Here is a 19,942-nt window from a genome sequence, read left to right on the forward strand (position 1 = left end):
ATAAAGCACAACAAAATAAAACACATGGGCACTTACTACAAGAAGATAAGGGAGGGAGGGAGGGAGGAGGAAGGGAGGGAGTCCTGTAATACCTGTAATAACCTTTTTTTCCCACATTTTATCACTTGCCAATATTTGGTACATGTTGGCGTCTCTGAAAGCGTCTAGTTCAATAAATGTTTGTTGAATTTTACCAAATCAAGATCTGGGCTCATAAAGTATAAGTCAGTTTGATTCAGATCATTAGACAACTCAGGCCAAGAATCCTGGTGCTCCAAGTAAATCAAGCTTTACAGAAATTTTCTTTCACTGGATTTATTATTTTTTAAAGTCAGAGCAAATAGGGGACCTCGGGACAATCAGACAGGCATAGTAGAACACTGGATCGTAAAGATACAAATAAAACAATAAATGAAGCCAAAGTATTTTTTTGTGTACACAAAAAAGAGAGAAGTATTAATAACAATTACTGCAACTTTATAGTGCCAACTCTTTTAATGATCCATGTGAATTTATCCATTTACCTTCAAAGATATCCCAGAATGAAAAAGCAGAAATTACAGTGAAATTTTTGAAACTGGTCTCCTAATGTTTCATGAACTTTGAATTGATTTAAATCAATGGTCCGCTTCACAGGCTTTTTGCACAAAAACTTAGGACTCTAGGGAGAGATTGAGGGAATGCAAAGTATGCACAATCATCCTTAACCCACAAATCTACACAGTTCAAGAGAATAACTTCTGTCTCTGGAGATTTGTTCTATAAAGCAGCAACAGGAGGAAGAATTAAGTTATCTTTTCAAAAACCTGGTTATTCCTTTACGGATCATAATCCCATAAGTCACAAGCCTGAAGGGCTTCTTAACACAGGTTCTGGGTTTCTGATTTTATAGATTTGGGATCAGTTCACATTTCTAATGTGTTCTTAAGGGACATTGGTGCTCCAGGTGCTGGGAGCATGCGTTAAGATCACCTATCGAGCGTGTCTTACTCAGAAGACTGATTTCTCATGGAGATCCAATGCGTTAGGCTGTCCTTTTAGCTTGATTGGGTGGCTCTTTCCTCTTTAGTCCACATTACAGCTTCTCTCTGCCAGATCTATTTCCTGACCCTTGTGTACACTGATCATTCCTATATCCCCTGTCTCTTTTCTACTCACCTCTCCTTTTTCCATCTGAAGCCCTCCCTTGAGCCTCATTTCCAGTAGAAAGCTGTGTCCAGCTTTGAGAGGGATCATAGAAGAGGGATCTCGCTTTTCTCTAAACTCGAAGCGCTTATTATTTGCATGCATTTCAGCACTAAGCGCTTGACACACACCTACGCTGACTTCCTCCTCTCACCCCTTGCTCCCACCCCAGGGTCCCAAGACCTCGCTCAAATGCTGCCTCCTCCCTGAAGCCTTCCTGGCTTCTTCTCTTGCCTCAGAAGTTCTTCTGAGCTCTCGTGAACAGAAGGCTTGATATTCCCCTTTCTTTTGGTATTTCCTCTGTGACTTGTGTTCTTTTCTTCATTTCTCCCAAGAGATTGTAAACTACGGAAGATCTGGCTTACACTATTCAACTTTTAATCCCCAAGGTGTTTTGTACATAGTATGGCTCAATAAGTGCATTTATATGGCACAGAAAAAAAAATATTCACAAGATGTTGGGAGGCTTTTCTATTGCTTCGCTAAAGCTCACAACAAAGCTTGTTCGCAGAGCCAGGCCGATGAGACTCTGTTCAGTAGCCGCTAACCTGCCAATGTTCCTGGGCAATAAATCATGAAAACTGTGTCCATGAAAACATGGAAAATTTATGCTTGCCTTATTAGGCATAGAGGCCAATGTAAGCTAGGTGACAGAGGTGAGCTTGGCCCTGTTCTCAAAATTCCGTGTAAAGAATGATATACTAGATGCCTGAATTCTCAACCGGGGGATTATATGCAGCTAATTCCCCACTGAGTCTCTTCTCTCATGGCACTGTCCCTTTAGAAAGTCCTACTGGGGTCAAATGAGCTGATTTCACTTTCGTTGTTTCTTACGCAAATCTCAGAGGGGCTAAGTAGCATGGACTTTCATAATTTCACTCCGTTTAGCCCAATATCCGGATCTTTGGAAATCAGGGCAACTCCCATTGTCCCATTTATATTGTATACAACTGAAGGGAGCTGGAGAAAATCCCCAGCTTTGAAGTTTGGTGATTTATACTTCCTTTTATTTAATTACTGTCACATAGTAAGTACTCGATATATCTTTGATATTTGCTTGGTTATCAGATTTTTTTCCCTCTCATATCTTCTCCTTTATATCCACACACATCTGCATGCTTTCCTAATAAATGTACCTAAACTTTTGATGACGACTTAAAATCTAATTTGCCATAAAGTCCCTCTGTAAATTAACATGTGAATTTAAATTCTAACTTTTGTAATACTTTAGAAACATGTGTGGCGCCCCATTACTGCCAGTGAATGAGATTTCACTAACATCTTTTATTAACTTTCCCTTTTATTTCTCAAGTTTTCGTATTTCCTCCTATCTGAGTCTACACTGGTTTGGTCTTGAATGCTGATAAAAATCTCTGAAGAAAATTTACACTTTTAATTATTTCTCTGGGGTTCAAAGCTTTTCCATTTGATGAAGATTTTTTTTCTGTGCTTTCGAACTCAAGCTTCTCGATTTGTTCCTATTTAGGATTGCTAAATAAAAAAAAGAAGCATTCATAACTCCTTTGATTGCTTGAGATAGGAAATTTAATTCAAATTATTTATGCAAATATACAATTTATTGATTTATGTAATTTTTAAAAAGCCCAGGATTCCAGTTTCAGGCATAGTTGGATCTAGGGGCTCATATTCTCTCATCAGAACTGTTTCTTTTCATTTTGCAGTTCCTCCTTCATTGTGTTCACTCCATTCTCAAGGAGATAGAGTCTCCCCTACTGGTGGCAAGAGAGCTGCTAGCAGCTGTAGGCTCATACTCGTTCTGCTTTCATCAATCTCCACTCAATAAAAAGGCTCCCACACCCCATTCCCAATCCCAATTCCAAAACATTACCATGACTGTATCTCACCAGCTCTGATTGGGTCCTTTTCTATTCCAGGATGAATCTCTGTGTCCATGGAGAAGAAATATACTGCATTCTAGGTCCGCTCACAGGCAGCGGGCTGAGCCAATCGCTGCATCAGTTGATAACTGGGCAGAGTGATTCCCCGAGGGTATTCAGCTTGCCTCTGACTGGCATCAAGCAAAAGGGCACAGAGAAAGCAAAACCACAAGGTTCCTTTATACTCCACTTTTGGAAGAGATGACAACACTGGTCAAAAAGGAGAGAGAAGCAATAACCACAGGAGCAGGGTTGTACTTTTTGCTGGAACCTGTCAAAACGAACACAAAGTTAGAGAACTTTTAGGTAGCAGAGTTTATTTTTTTAAAAACGACCTTATTTCTCCTTTGATTCACTTTTTTTAACTTCGAAAATTCCTAATAAAAATATTTGAAGTTAGCTACTTTAAAAAAAGTATCCCCTTAGAATTTTTTCTAACCAACAGAACTCAGCTTGTTTATTTTGCAGATGAAACAGCACCAACAAGTTCAGAGATTTACTCCAGGTTACCCGCTTGGGTAGTCGGTGTGTGAGATCTGATTTTCCATCTTTGTTGTCATCAGCGGCACCATCACCATCACTGGTATCCCTATTTTAATTACCATCATCTTCTTCACCATTATGAAAGCTAACATTGATTAGCAGCTTATTCTGTGCTGTGTGCGTTTTAAGCACTGGCTAGCAATTAGCTCATTTAATCCTCACGGGAAATCTACGAGGTATTTGTTCTCATTATCCTCATTTTTCTGCTGATCAAACGGTGACACAGACGTGTAGAAACTTACCGAACATCGCACATCTAGTATGCAGTGAAGGCAGCATTCCAACTCAGGCAGCCTGGCTCAACTCTATCTTCTTAGCCACAGTATTGTTTCTCCACATATTGCAAAATGCTCTAAAGAGTGGGATCTCCTTTCCAACTAGCCTTCCCTGACTATTTAGGATAGAAAAGATGTTTGGGGGTAGGAAGACATTCAACTCTGTGATTGCCTCAATATTTGAATATATTGCTTGATAGGATGACCAGACGATGGAGAAATATTTTCCCATTACTTTCACATAATAACGCATAAAATCCTTTGAGTTTCCTGGAATTTCTTGGAATTCTATATATACAAACTATTTAAAATCCATTTTCACCAATAAGAGTAGATAAGGAAAATTAATAGTACATACCTATTTCTAAGCTTTTGTCAAAGTTCCTGCTAAAATTGTATTATCTGAATTCTCACAGGGACCTCGAGACCATTAATACCACTTGAACAGCTCATTCATTAGAATAATTCTCAAACATTTTTTGTTTTGTTTTCTCTTCACTGAGGCTGAGATCACAAGGACCTCTGTCTCTGTCCTTTCTCACTTTGTAACAGGATATGATTCTACTGAAGAGTTATCAGAGAATATTGATTGACAGTGAAACAATATAGTGGGTAGAAATTATGGTTATTGGAAGTGATTAGCTTGGGTTTTGAAGCTTTGTCCCTAGCTGACCTTTATGTTAGTTACTTTCATTGGACCTGAGCTTTCTCATCTGTAGGATGAGAGCATCTCATCTCAAGACTGTTGGAAATACTACAGTCACTACCATTCCCCTTTGCTGTACTTCATGGCTACTATAATGATTGATGCTCAAATAAGGACAAATATATGGACATTACCATTTTGTAATCATACTCATCCTTCAAAACCACCTCTTCAGCCCCCTTCATAATAACTAGGATATTAAAAAAGCTTACTTTCATTTTATTTTCTCAGGTTAAAGTAACTTTTCTTTCCTCTCTTGTTACTTTTTTTCTCTCTTACAGTCTTTAACATTTCTACCTCACGCTTTATCATTATTATCATTATTTTTACACAGACAGTATCTTTATGTAGGTGAATAAATGAAAAACATCTGTGAATTAAATGCAATCTACGAAATCTTTCATTTAAGGATAACTCACATTAAATTTACTTTTGTATTTGTTTTTACTTTCCTTCTAGACTATCTATTCAATGCTTTTTATTCCCTCTGTATCCTAGTATTTTTCAAATCGGAGGTTGTGATGCATTAATGCTTTATCATGACCATCACTGTAATAATGTGATAAAATGGGTTAGAATAAAAAACACTAGAGTCAAACAGCATGTGAAATGGTGAATGATTGTCTTGTTTTACATGCGTGTGTGTGTACTTGTATGTTTATGTGTATGTGAAGTGAGTTACAATGTAGTCACAGTCACAGAGGATTGAGACTAATAGTAGGTTCTTAGTAATATTTTTGAACAAATTAATCTCCTGAAAGCAGTCTGTGGAGAACATTGTCCTGGGCTTTTTGTCATAAAACACGGGAAAGGGTCTTACTTTTGTCATTTATAAGCTGAATAATCTCATACAAACCATGTAACCTCTCTCAACCTCCGTATTCACATCAGTATAGTGGGGTCAGTAACCAATGTACAGTGTGGTTGTAAGAATTAAACAGATAATGTGTGTGAAAACCTTCTGTGAATGAAATTTGCTACATAAGTATCATTTTTTTTGTGGATCATAACCTAAATTTGGTCATTGCTGCCTTAGGATATACAGTTTGGGGAGAAATACATAATTATTACACCCTGTATTTCATGAACTCCGAATCTGTGAATTATATCAGATTGTTCAGAAAGAAATGCTCAATCCCTTGCAAAAAGCAGAAAAAGCTAAAACTGATATGCAGTATATCTAGTTAATCTCATATTTGGAGGCAAATACTCCCAATGCTCTAGAGCCCCTTTCTGTCCAATGTGGAGATTAATGAGTGTTACTCTTTAGAGAGTTATCTAGGAACCAGTTGGTGCTCAAACAAGGATAAGTTTTGTTTCTTCCATCTCTTCGTTTTTTTCTTCACTGTCAATATCACTGAAGCTCACATTTGTGCCACTAAACTATTATCCCACTTCCATGTGCAAAGTGCTTTCCCAGAGTTTTTCAGTTGTGTTTGAGAGGGTGGACGCCAGGTACCGCCATAATATTCCCCTTTGCCTCCACTTTATAAATGAAGAAACAGGCTCTTAGGTTGTCATTTATTCGAGGCCATGTAGCTACTAACATATATGCCCAGCCCTTCCTGGCTCCAAAGTCTAGTCTCTTTCCACCATGCATGTGGCCTCCTAGATTCATTCAATTCCTCTTTTTCTTTCCTTCCTTCTTTCTTTCTTTTTCTATTTCTTTCTTTCCTTCTTTCTTTCTTTCTTCCTTTCTTTCCTTCCTCCTTCCTTCCTTTCTTTTTCTTTCTTTCTTTCTTAGGTTTTATTTATTTATTTGAGAGAGAGACAGAGATAGCAAAAGAGAGCAAGAGAGAGAACGAGCAGGGAGGAGAGGGAGAAGCAGGCTCAGGAGAGGGAGAAGCAGGCTCCCTGCTCAGCAGGGAGCCTGACGTGGAACTCTATCCCAGGACCCGGGGATCATGACCCGAGCCGAAAGCAGACGCTTAACCAAATGAGCCACCCAGGCGCCCCTCATTTACTCATTCTTTCATCCATTCAGCTGAGACAGACAATACTTCAAGGTTAATGTGATGCCACAACTAGGGAAGACTAGTTTGAGATAAAGCCCAGAGTAAAAGAAAACAGGAAACAGGAAATTAATAAATAAATAATATGTAACAGTAATAGTACCTGCCAATTTTGAGTACTTACTAGTGTCAGAATCTGTTCTAAGAGCTTTTACATGCATAAGTCATTTTATCCTCACCGGAATCCTAGAAGGGAGGTTTCATTACATTTCCCCCCTATATTACATATAAAGACACACAAGGACTAAGCCTTTGCCCACATTCTCACTGCTAGTAACTGGCACAGTTAACATGTAAAATCAGGCTTACTACAAAAGCTGACTGTATTTTTTCTAGAAACATGCTTAAGAATTTTGATTATGTGAAACATTTTAACAAATAAATCCTTCTTTGTGAATCCAGTGATACAGAACAGAGTATGTATTTGTGTGTTTACAGATTTTTTGGCACAGATTATTTTCCTGAACAAAACAACATTTAAGGGCAAATAACTAACATAACATATTTTGAGTCTTTCAACGGGCGTGAAAACATCTGTTTCTATGGTAACCAGTATAGGTCACGAAAGGGATGAGAGAAGAATTAGAAGGGAGAGCCGTTAGTGTAGAATGTCTTAAACAATTTTTCTTTTGCATTGCCCTTGCTTAAATATATTATGCTACCAATTTGACCTTTTAACTCTGAACATGACAGATTCTTCAGTACTCTTTGAACTTGAGAACTGTAGTTACAAGTTAACAGAACCAATTCTGAAATAAATCGAGGGACTGGGGAAGCTATATTCTCTAATCTATTATCTTTTCATTGGGACAATTATGGTGTCCTGGCTGACCAATTTTAAAGGTCTTCATGTTGTCTTTCAAATATGATGTCTGTCAGATTAAGAGGGAACAGGAGAGGAAACAAGTCATTGGCTCAGAGGACTTTTTAGATGTAGAATAGCTTGTGGCTTCTGCTTGGGAAAAAAAATGAAGGGATAAGAAATAGTTTCCTGAGAGGATTCTGGTTTCATGAGGAATTAGGTATCAGTCCTCCAGAATACCATCTGGGAATCCCTAGACTGAGGTTGATGGCGGAAAATAGCAGTTAGCTAGAAAAGCAGGTCTGGGGAGAGTCCATTGATCTTACTCCCTTCCAGTGAAGGACTCCCAGAAAAGAAAAACACACCACTTCCCTCCTCCCATTGTTCATGTATGGATCAACCCAATACTGCTCCAGGATGTTGGGATAAGTAAAGTGTTATTAGTCAGTTAACAGAAATGACTTAAAGACAGTTTCAGAAATAGCTTACTTATTGAGAAAACAAACACCACTGCAGTGAATAGCTGAAAGCATCATGAAGCTAATCAAACTTTTTTTTGTTTGTAATCAGTAGAGATAGGTGCATATTGGTTGGGTTTATCTCAAGATGATACAGTCTTTTTGTCCTCAGCTAACTTGTCTGTGCTATCAACCAGCCAATGGCAGCCTTGAGGCTTCCCTAGTTGGCCTCCATATGAGGTTTAGGGAAAGCAGAACCAGAGGATGGAGCAGCCTTCTCTGCAACTTTCAGCCAGAGCCAACAGAGTCAAAGGAAGAATGGCACCCCTGCAGCTTGAGCTGATTCTTCTCCCTCTTTCAATCTCCTGAATGGTTTTGTAGTTGTGCTGGCTGGGAAGACACTCCAACTCCAGCTCTTGGCCTACCATGCAATGTCTCTGACCAAAATATCACCCTTTACGACCAGGGGTCGTTTTTTCCTGCCATTTACAATCTCTTCCCAAGACTGCACAGTGGTGAATTTCTAGGAAAAATTTAGACGTAGTAACTCACATTGCAAACGACCACATTCTAGATTAGTCATATCGTGGCTAGAGCTCCTTATTTTTGACTAGGGGTTGAGCTTTCTAGAATATTTTCTCTTTCTAGTAAATATCGAAACTGTTTTTAGTCAATTGAGTTATCTGGTCATCTGACCCAAAGACCAGATCACTTGGAAGTATTAAAAGAGAATGCTTCATTTATTCACTCATTCAACAAATATAGATTTTTTTTTTTAACAAATGTAGATTGAACATCTCTATGTGTCAGGAGACTAAAGTTAATATTGGTTAACACTTATTTACCATTTATTACATGCTAGGTCTTGTAAAAATACTTTAGTATTTTATTTTATTTTATTTTCACAAGAGCCCTGAGGGGCTCTATTATGATGCTCCTTACATAGTTGAAGAAACATAGGGAGTTTAAGCAACTGGACTGAGAACACAGCTAAAAAACTGTACAAGTTGGATAGGAATCCAGACAGAGTGGATCCGGGGTCAAACTGCCAGGATTCCATGCCAGACTCTTAAATACTGTGTAGTCACATGTCTGCCTACAAAGAGCTTACAGAGCAATACAAGATTACTGATTCCCTTAAGTATGATTTGTGATTTCAAATATCCAGTCAAGACCAGCCAAGCTTCCAGAGTCTAGCAATGTGCATGGTTATTCCAGCTAAGCCTTAACTCCAAGTTGTGTTTGAGTAGCTTCCTGACAGGAAAGCAAAGATCATTAGTTTGGTGGGGACGGTCTTGAAATAGTTTCCTTTGAAACTTACAGAGTAGAGAATATGGGTAATAGTTTCTATTATAGGGGAGCCTGGGTGGCTCAGTCCGTTAAGCATCTGCCTTCGGCTCAAATCATGATCCCAGGGTCCTGGGATTGAGCCCCGCATCAGGCTCCCCAGGGAGCCTGCTTCTCCCTCTCCTTCTGCCTGCTCCCCCTTCTTGTGCTCGCTCTGTCAAATAAATAAATAAATAAAATACTAAAAAAAAGTTTCTATTATATACTCCTTTTTCTCCGTTTCCTACCCTTTGATGTAAATGTTCTACAACATTTTGCTTAATGTATTTTACTGTGTTCCTCAACCCAGTAGAAAAATTTTTCTGTCTCAACTTCATCCTGATGAGGATGAAACAACAATGTAGTTCCAAAGAACCCTGGAATCTGGCTATGAATGTTCTTGTTTGGTGTTAAAATCTCACTGTTTGCTTCATACTCTAGTTTTTCATTTGCCTCTGCAAACACTAATCTCTTGGTTCTGTGGAACAGATCCTCATTTCACTCATGTTGCTCCCTGCCACACTTCTAAGGACAGGCAAGAAGAGATAAAAGTATTGATAGGTCACCTCTCCCCTGGTCTGTGTTTGCAGATAGGCCAGAGTAAGCAGGCCCAAGACCTCAGCATGGATGCCAATTTCAGGATCATTGTAACACTGCAGCCCCCAAATGCTGAGAAATGCTGATAGCCTGAATTATTAACAGTAGCAATAATGATGGAATAGAGAAAGATTCAGGGATATTTCGAAGGTAGACATTACAGTTAAGTGTGAGTGTGAACACATGCACATGTGGATAAGGACGATCTTCCTTCTAAATCAAACAGGGCACAGCCACTTGCCACAGAACTACCATTTTGTGCAGGGACTCTGGCTGGCAACGTACAGGGATGGAATGGAGCCGGCCACATATTTTTCTAAAAAAGATCTTAATATTTTTTTGTTCTGTGATGTCTCCAATTTCTCCCACTTCAGTTCATTTTTCACAATATCATCAGAGCTCTTGCTAAAATACTGATCCCATTGATGCTCCACTCTTTAAAAACTTCCAATGACTTCTCATTACCTACAGCATGAAGTTTTAAAGTCCTTAGCATAGAATACAAGAGTTTTAACCATCTGGCCTGTCAGAAGTCTCCCCACCCCAATCAATCCCCTATTCCTTTTCTTCTTCTTTTTTTTTTTTTTTAAAGATTTTATTTATTTATTTGACAGAGAGAGAGACGGCAAGAGAGGGAACACAACCAGGGGGAGTGGGAGAGGGAGAAGCAGGCTTCCCGCTGAACAGGGAGCCCGATGTGGGGCTCGATCCCAGAACCCTGGGATCATGACCTGAGCCGAAGGCAGACGCTTAAGGACTGAGCCATCCAGGTGCCGCTCCCCTATTCCTTTTCTACTCCTCGCCTCTTCCTGTGTCTTATACCTCCTATATTCCAGCCATCCAGAATTATAAAGATTCCCTAGACACTGGCTATTTGAAACCTCTGTGATTCAGCATATGCTGTTTTCTGCTTGAAATGACTTTTCCTCTCTTTTTCACTGAAAACCCCCATTCTTACTTCAAGTCCCATGGGGTCCTCTATCGTGTAGACTTTCTCACTTTCTCCAGAGAGAATGAGTAGCTTCCTACACTGAGAAGCCACAACCATTGCTTAAACATCTGGTATATTGCTTAGTGCTTTGGAGTGTGGACATTTGCTCATATTTCCGTTTCTCATTAGACTAAAACTCTTCCTGGGATAGTGATTTTGCTTTATTCATTTCATATCACCTGACGCCTCCCATCCCGGTTCCTGGAACATAGAAGATGGGTAATAGATAAGAGTGAATGAATAAATCATGCCTCCTGCTTTACTCACGGCACTCCTTATTCCTGTAATGACCGTGACAAACAAAAAAACCCAAAAAACCAAAAAAAAAAACAAAACCAAGTTTGAGGGTGAAGGTAAAAATAAATAAAATAAAAAAAAATTTATGTGCCATCTTTTTCAGTAGAGGTTTACTCTCTGTGTCTAGAATGTCCCACATATTAGTGCCACTGAAGAAACACATTTTTTCTAGAGGTAGTTGAGGAGAAAGAAGGGGAAGGAAACCAAGAAATAAGGCAGGTCTTCTCTAATCTGTCAGTTCCACTACTTCTGAAGGCCAATTTCCATGTTTTTGGCCTTTCCCCCAGTAAGCCCACTCAGAAAAGTAACTTTTTTTAAAAGAATAGTGGCCTGTGATCCTGATAAAGAGTAGATTCCATTTAGATCGATAATATGGTACCTTTTAGCAGCTGACAGTTATATGTGCTCACGTTCCCAGCTGACCGCAACAGCAACCAATTTCCTCGCGGGTGGTAGCTCACATTTACAACCTTGAACAACTCATAGGGAGGGACCAGGACCTCCTTCTTGAGAGAGACTTCTTGTACAGGTGCACCCAGGCAGGTAAACATGGTAAATAGAGTTTGGTTCCCAAACTTCTGTGCGTCTTTTTTCAGGAGGGAGGTGGAGAGGAATTGGCCAAATCGGATGGTGGCACCTCTGTAGGCTTCCAAATAGATATCCTTCATCTCATGATGCACCTCAAAACACAGAGAGTCATTCTTCATGACCATTTCTTTCCTTAGCAGCTGGATTGCTGAGGTCAGGTAGTAGTGCAGGTATTTGAAACGGAATGAATGTTTATACTGCTGTGGAGACCTCCCAGCACTGGCCATGGCTTTAGTGAAGTCTGTGCGGACACTATTGTTTGATGTATAAACCAAGATGGCCACAGCATGTGTAATATTCATGTTCTCGGGGAGATCTTTTCCTCTGTTCAGCCAGGTTAAGTGGGCATTCGCCCAGACCCTGTGGTAATTTCTATGTGCTTCTAGTTCTTTTGTGAAATAATCCCCTTGACTTAGCTTCTCCATGACTTGTGGGCTGCAGCCTTGGTACTGATCATCAAAGGAATCTGGTGTCAAGTCAAAGTCAATGTTAACTGCAACCTATAAGAAAAGAAAAGTCTTGACTTTAACTTTTCAAATCAGATGGTGGATGTGGTGCCTGACTTGCTATCCTCCATAAAGCCAAGTCTTCTTCTCAAAACTTATATGCTGAAATAAGTTTCACTCATAATCATTACCCTGTCCTAATACTTCCTGCCTCAGGACCTGTGCCAGAGATTGAATTTGGTTTGATAACTATTACTAAAAGCTCAAAAAAAACTCTCCTCCCCAGGGAGGAAGTGACCCTTCTTCTATAACCAAAACCAGTATTTTTGCATAGCACTTTGAAGAAAAAAAATTATAATCTTAAAGTTTATGTGTACTTTCTGTTTCCTCTACTGACCCCCTTCACATCCTGTCATGGGTGTTAAGGAAGATCTCTTTTATGAATACCTAAAACTTGTATTAAGTCTCTGAACTTTATTTACGAAAAAACTTCAGTGATGAGTAATGTTGGGTTGTCCCTAGGGGTCCCCAGTAAATAACAGCCCTCTCTTCTGACCAGGATCTGATTTAAAAATTGAGGAAAAAAGAGCATGTATGAAGGTTAAAATATCATCTTTACTGCTGAATTGTTGGGGCACACATCTTTGGGTCTGATGGCAAGTAGATTTGTTAAGAGTAAATCCCAGAACAAGGCAGACTTGCCCACTGAGCTGCAGACAGTATTGGATTGTGGCCTGCCCAAAGATAAGATTCTTGTCATGGAGGAGCACAGAGCTCATGTCCTTTTCTGTCAGGCTAACTCCCAGGAGGAAAAAGAGCAGAGTCAAACTCAGAATGCCCAGTTATTATTCCTGATGTTACCAAACAACTAAATTTGCCCACCACCAGGGGAGTGGTAAAGTGCTCAAGAGCGTGCCTAGGACAGTCCCTCCTCTTAGAAACCAGGAGTGGGAAAAAGATAATTTCCTATGGGTAGTCAATTGAAGGTTACTTATTAATATCTAGTCCATATTAAACTGAAGTTAGAGATTTGAATACAAGTTCATTAAGTATCATCAGTCTGTTTTTTATTTATTTATTTATTTTTTAAATGTTTTATTTATTTATTCATGAGAGTCAGAGAGAGAGAGAGAGAGAGGCAGAGGCAGAGGGAGAAGCAGGCTCCCCGCCTAGCAGGGAGCCCGATGCGGGACTCGATCCCAGCACCTGGGATCATGACCTGAGCCGAAGGCAGACGCTTAACCATCTGAGCCACTCAGGCACCCTATCATCAGTCTGTTTTTTAGAGCCATGATTTCAACTATCTAAATTCCAAGATGTTTTCTTCTTGGCAAAGAAACGATGCTTTTCTAATAAACAGCACTCTTTATATTAGGAGATAAGATTCCATCCAGTCAGTGTCAAAGATGTTGCAGCTGAAACTCAAAAACATACCATTTTGGTGTTTTACTGTTATTTATGATGAGAAGACATCTAGGTGTGTGTAAAATGGAACAGATTTTTAAGACTGCTTAAATGATCTTTACCAATAACTCTTTACAGAAGGTTTACAAATAGGTCTACAGAATCTATTTAAGCCAAAACAAAACAAAATCAATCATATCATGTTCTGTTACATCTTGTGAGCTCTAAACACTTTACTATATTACTAGATCTCAAGTATGTACTCTGTTATCTCAACAATAGATTATTTTTCATTATATCGATCTTTAAATTATAATACTTCTTTTGAGTTGATCCCTATGAAACAGTCGAAAGCCAAATAGACTTTATTTTGCATCATTTGTCCTACAGAAGCAATGTTTTAAATTTTATGGAGAATCAAGAAAATAACATTATGCCTCTAGCTTCCATTAACGTCAAATTTATAAACTCTAAAGAATTCCACAATTTTTAAGAATTGTTTTCAACACCCTTCACTAGCATTATTTTTTTTTAAAGATTTTATTTATTTATTTGACAGAGAGAGACACAGTGAGAGAGGGAACACAACCAGGGAGAGTGGGAGAAGGAGAAGCCAGCTTCCTGCTGAGCAGGGAGCCCGATGCGGGGCTCGATCCCAGGACCCAGGGATCATGACCTGAGCCGAAGGCAGACACTTAACAACTGAGCCACCCAGGTGCCCCCTTCACTAGCATTATTGGTTAAAATGTCTGAATGAGGGGCGCCTGGGTGGCTCAGTCGGTTAAGTGCCTGCCTTTGGCTCAGGTCATGATTCCAGTGTCCTGGGACTGAGTCCCATATCGGGCTCCCTGCTCAGTGGAGAGCCTGCTTCTCCCTCTCCCGCTCCCCCTGCCTGTGCTCTCTCTCTCTCTCTCTCTCTCTCTGTCACATAAATAAAATAAAAAGTCTTTTTAAAAAAATGTTTGAATGAAATCAGATCCCAAGTGACTAAAAGTCACTTAAAGGTTGTCACCAGGAAAGCGCTCCAGTGGGGCGCTGACCATAAAGAATCACCTCCTCAATTGTGCCCTACCTCAGAACACCCGGTGGGTGTCTGCAGGGCGGAGAACAGCATCAGGAGAGGAAGCGACCTCGGGAGGAGCCAGATTCTCATCCTGGGGGCTGCAGTAGTTGGGAGAATCCTTCTGCCTCTGTTGGTCAATGGACGGTATTCATTTGTGGTACAAATACTTCTCTGCTCTTGCAGCTTCATCCTGAAATGAGTGCTCAGCATTCTCCTCTGGGATTTTCTTTGGGTGAGTCTCAGCAAGAACTTGCCTTGTTCATGTTTTGTTGAGATTTCGGTTGACCACCTCCAACCAGCGGTTTTTCTGAGGGAAGCTCCAGCTCCAGCTCCAGCTTATTTGCAGAGCTGAAATCTCTGCAAAATAGACAGATCTGTGCACCAAATAAGGGATTGGGAAATGAACTCGTTAGTTTCCAATTAAAAAAAAAAATCCCTTATCTAGTCTGTGTAGGGGGGAATTCCAAAGGCCTGCTAAGGGTCAGGCTCAGCAGCTCAACCTTAACTTTCTCAGGAAGACAGGAAAGGCACGGGCCGTGCAGTGTTTGGGGCCAAGTGACATTATCTGGAGCTGCAGGTTTCCACTGCGAGTGATATGATTGGCTCACGCAGGTTGCTGGGGAGATGCCACCTCAAGGTGGGCCTATGTCACGCGCATTTGGTGCTGCTGATAGGCCCCGCCCAGAAGGGGCTGATAGGAAACAACACACCTTTTAGGATTACTGTCAGAAAGAAGGCTCTCCTTGGTGCTTTTCCACAGTAACTTTGAAACTCTCCAATCCAGAAATTATACCTGTTGGGGTCACAGCTCTTCCCCGTTTTCTCTTCTGGAGGCATCAGATCTTCTGTCCACACTAGTTCAGTCTAGTGTGAATCCTAACTTCTGTGAGAACAGCTGACCTCAATGGAAAGTAGGGTCCAGTGTGCCAAGTTAATGCCTTACACCTGCTCTTTTAAACACCCTCTCAGGCACGGCCCTTTCTAGTTTGAACATCTGGCCTCTATTCCCAATTCTTGGGGTAATTGTTTTTCTTGCAAATCTTTCCCATCTACACTTCCTGATTCATTATTTAACTGTGAAGAGAAACTAAAGCCCGTTCTTAGAAATTCTGGTATTTTTTTTAGCACCCCAAAATAGTTTTTCATGTAAATTTTCTGACGATCACAGCAGTTCTTCTTCTTCTTCTTCTTCTTTTTTTTTTTTTTTTTTTTTTGAGGTTTTATTTGTTTATTTGAGAGACACACAGAGAGAGAACGTAAGCAGAGAGAGGGAGAAGCAGACTCCCTGCTGGGCAGGAAACCTGACATGGGGCTCGATTCCATGACCCTGAGATCAGGACCTGAGCCGAAGGCAGGTGCTTAACCGACTGAGCCACCCAGGCGCCCCAGCATTTCTGTCTCATTACAAAAGTTCAGGATATTCAGACAAGTATAAACGAGGACACAAAATTACCCATAACCTATCACCTGGAGGAAGGTACTACTTAGATTTAGATTTTGGTGCTATACACACACACAGACACACACACACACACACATTTAGGACTGAAATAATATAGTATGCAATTTTTCATACTGTTTTTTCCCTTAACATTTTTAATGTAAGCACATCTCCATATAATTTAATAATTATTGAAAACATGATTTTTTTCACTGTTGCACAATAGTCCCCCCAAAGTACTACCATGCAGTGAAATGTGGACTGGATCCATGGATCTGTCTCAGAAGCCGACTGCATGCTTTGATCTATTCCTAATTCTTAAGACAGCATCTGGCACCGAGAAATAAATGAAATAAATAAATAAAAACAATTATCATTATTTGTACAAAGGTTTATTGAATAAATATATTTAGCTTGATTTCAACTTTGTACTGTTATAAGTAATGATCTGTGAACATATTTTGGACATAAATCTTTTTTTTTAAAGGTTTTATTTATTTGAGAGAGAGAGTACAAGCAGGGGGAGGGGTGGAGGGAGAGGGAGAAGCAGACTCCCCTCTGAGCAGGGAGCCCGATGCGGGACTCGGGGACTCTGGACTCGATCCCAGGACCCTGGGATCATGACCTGAGCCGAAGGCAGACACCCAACTGACTGAGTCACCCAGGCGCCCCTGGACATAAATCTTTGTGCGCTTCTCTTCTTGCAATTTTAAGACCCAATTCTGGAGATAGGACCGCAGGTCTTTGAAATGCATATTTTTTTAAATTTAATGGAAAACACAGGTAGTATATGAAAATATCCCTTTAAGACTTTTAAAATTCTTAAGATTCCTCATTATCACCTATTCATCTGGGAGACTGAGGTGTGAGGAAGGGCACTAACGTCTGAAAACTTGGATTATGGGCTTAGTCCTACAGCTCGCTGGCTGAGTTAACTTAAGAAAATAAGTAAGCTGTGGGGCGCCTGGGTGGCTTAGTTGTTGGGCGTCTGCCTTCGGCTCAGGTCATGATCCTAGAGTCCTGGGATCGAGCCCCGCATCAGGCTCCCTGCTCAGCGGGAAGCCTGCTTCTCCCTCTCCCACTCACCCTGCTTGTGTTCCCTCTCTTGTGTCTCTCTCTGTCAAATAAATAAATAAAAATCTTAAAAAAAAAAAAAAAGAAAAGAAGTAAGCTGTGCTGAACCTCTCTTTCCTAACCTTACAGAGCTGTCAAAAGTAAATAATAGTTAGCTCTTATTGGGAGTGTACTGTGCTTCAAGACCCTTTACTATATTATCTCAACCCATAAGACAACTGTGAGAAGGGGATAGTCTAACGTCCCCGTCACAGGTGCATTTTCTGAGGCCATGTGAGGTTAAATAGACTGTCAGTGATCACAGGTTCTTTCCTCTCACCCCGTTGCCCCCCTGCCTCCAAAAACTCTAAAGGAGTCTAAGTGTCATTTTATTCCTACGGTCTGTAAAGTTTTCCTAATTTTCCTAATGTGACTGCCACTTCTAGACACATACCACTAGGGGGAAGCAGGAACCTTCGTAACCTTTTTATACAACTAGAATTTCAAGGAGGCGGAAGAAAGGGAAAGAAGGGAGGGAGGGAAAGACAGAGGTAGAACCAGGGAGAGAGAGAAAGAGAGAAAGGGAAGAGAAAACACTGACAATAAAATGGAGTAGGGAAAGACAAGAGGTCTGATGTGTGACTGTATGTACATTTTTGGATTAAAATGAAAATATTTTCTGAAAATGTTTATAGAGTCAGTGAAAAAAAAAATCATCTTTTGCCTTCGGGGCTGTTTTAGGAAAGTTCCCATGGAATAATTTAATATTAGTTACTTTAGAGCTTGGTGTTCACTCAGGTATCATTTTCTTGATAGCCAATTCTTCAAAATGCAATTTATTTCTGCTGTCTTGATGGGTAAAAGGGGTAGGGGTTTTGAAATTGCACATAACTGTGTTGGTGTTTTGCCTTCATCTCTTTCTAGTTTTTATGAATGTGCACAAGTTATGTTAGTTCTCAGTCTCATTTTCTTCACATGTAAAAGTGGAGATGTGAGTGACGTCACTCTTATAGGGCTGTGACGACAGGGAAATTGAGATACTCTATAAAATATCATGGAATGGATCCATGAAACATTACTGCATTGGAAGCAGATTGATTAGTGAATAGAACACAGGCTCTTGAGAGAGACACCTTGGTTTCAATTCCTAGATCTATCACGTCATTAATGTTTGACCTTGGGCAAGGTATTTTACCTCTCTGTTCCTCAGTTTCCTGTCTCCTAGTGTCACTGACAGCAGCTTCTCAAGGCATGTTGGCTCTTCTTATGCTCTAATCAGATTTGTGAAGACCAACTCATCGGGTATCCAACAAAGTGAAAGGTAATTTTTATTAATGTTTTAAATAAACAGCTGTTTAAGGAAAGGTTTTGCCCACTTTCTAGGATAAATTCTAAACACTAGTGTTCTACAGCTCCTTTTGGAGCATCGGTTGAAGTCATTGCTAGAGGGTCTCGTCCAGGGGTTACTGTATATTTTGCAACCAGCCTAAGGGTTTTGAAATGGAGCTTAGCATTTCCTGTTTGGCTCTCATTAAACTCCTTCGGACCTGTGTCAATTTAATGGGGGTATTTTACTGCCAGAAGTCCTTGTTATCCAAAGGAGGGTTGTTTGATAGTGACCTCCAAATTTGGTAATTCAAAATTGTTTCAACATTTTAACTGGTCAGTTCTCTTTTACCCTTGATACCCTTACAAAAGTGAGCAAAACTTGCTTAATTGTTTTATATAGATAAAATTTTAAACTTAACAGAAATGTTACAAGTCTGTACAAGGAACACACATATGTCCCAGGAACTCTCATATCCCATATCCACATTAGATAGCATATAAGTTTAGATTTCGAGATTTTGCCCTACTTGATCTAACATTCTCTCTCTTTTTTCTAAACCACTCGAGAACTAATTGCAGACATCATCTCCTGGTGAAAAGATAAACAGAGGCATATTACAATTTTTAAGAGCTTATTTGAGCAAAAATAGATTCAAATCAGGCAGCACCAGCCCGGAAGTGATTAGAAGAGCTCGCTCCACCAACAGGAACCAGGGGCAAGATTTTTATAGAGGAAAAAGTGGAAGCAGAGCAAGACATCATTTGATTGGCTGTATCTTAAGCATTTGCCTCATTTGGGGAAGGCTAATTGGCTGTTTGTGATTAGTTGTCTTTAGGTTTTGATTTCTTTACCTTGAGGTCTTTACACACTTAGGTTTTGGCTTGCTTACATAGGCTGTTAAGGGATTAGAACCATCTCAGTCAAATGGCCTCCTTGTTTAATTAACACACTTTACCGTTAAATGCCTCAGAATTTATTTCTTAAAAACAAGGACATTCTTTTATATAACCACAGTGCAATTACCAATATCAAGAAATTTTTTTTTTTTAAGATTTTATTTATTTATTTGAGACAGAGAATGAGAGAGAGAGAGCATGAGAGGGGGGAGGGTCAGAGGGAGATGCAGACTCCCTGCCGAGCAGGGAGCCCGATGCGGGACTCGATCCCGGGACTCCAGGATCATGACCTGAGCCGAAGGCAGTCGCTTAACCAACTGAGCCACCCAGGCGCCCCCAATATCAAGAAATTTAACATTTATAGAATATCATTATCTTACACAGAGTCCATTAACAAATTTCATCAACCTTTCCTATAATTTCCTTTCTGGCTATTTTCCAGGATCACCATTTACATTTAGTTGTCAAGTTTCTTTCGTCTCTTTAAATTGGAACATTTCCTCAGTCTCCATATTGCTTTTTGACCTTGACGTTTCTGAAAATTATAGGCCAGTTATTTTGTAGATGTCTCTCAGTTGGGGCTTATCTGTTATTTCCTGATGATTAGATTCAGGTCATACAGGGTTGGCAG

General features: G+C 40.0%; 1 protein-coding gene across 1 annotated transcript; it reads right to left on the bottom strand.

Annotated features, from left to right (window-relative positions):
* Positions 1-2,806: 2,806 nt before the first annotated feature.
* On the bottom strand, positions 2,807-14,941 carry ART4 (ADP-ribosyltransferase 4 (Dombrock blood group)). The gene is made up of 3 exons (XM_032391813.1): positions 14,601-14,941; positions 11,470-12,178; positions 2,807-3,354 (listed from the first exon to the last, which is right to left on the bottom strand). Exons 1-3 carry the CDS (start codon positions 14,799-14,801, stop codon positions 3,263-3,265), a joined length of 1,002 nt encoding a protein of 333 aa, XP_032247704.1. The 5' UTR covers positions 14,802-14,941; the 3' UTR covers positions 2,807-3,262.
* Positions 14,942-19,942: the final 5,001 nt, after the last annotated feature.

Source organism: Phoca vitulina, unplaced genomic scaffold (genome assembly GCF_004348235.1).
Source record: "Phoca vitulina isolate PV1807 unplaced genomic scaffold, GSC_HSeal_1.0 scaffold64, whole genome shotgun sequence".
Taxonomy (NCBI): domain Eukaryota; kingdom Metazoa; phylum Chordata; class Mammalia; order Carnivora; family Phocidae; genus Phoca; species Phoca vitulina.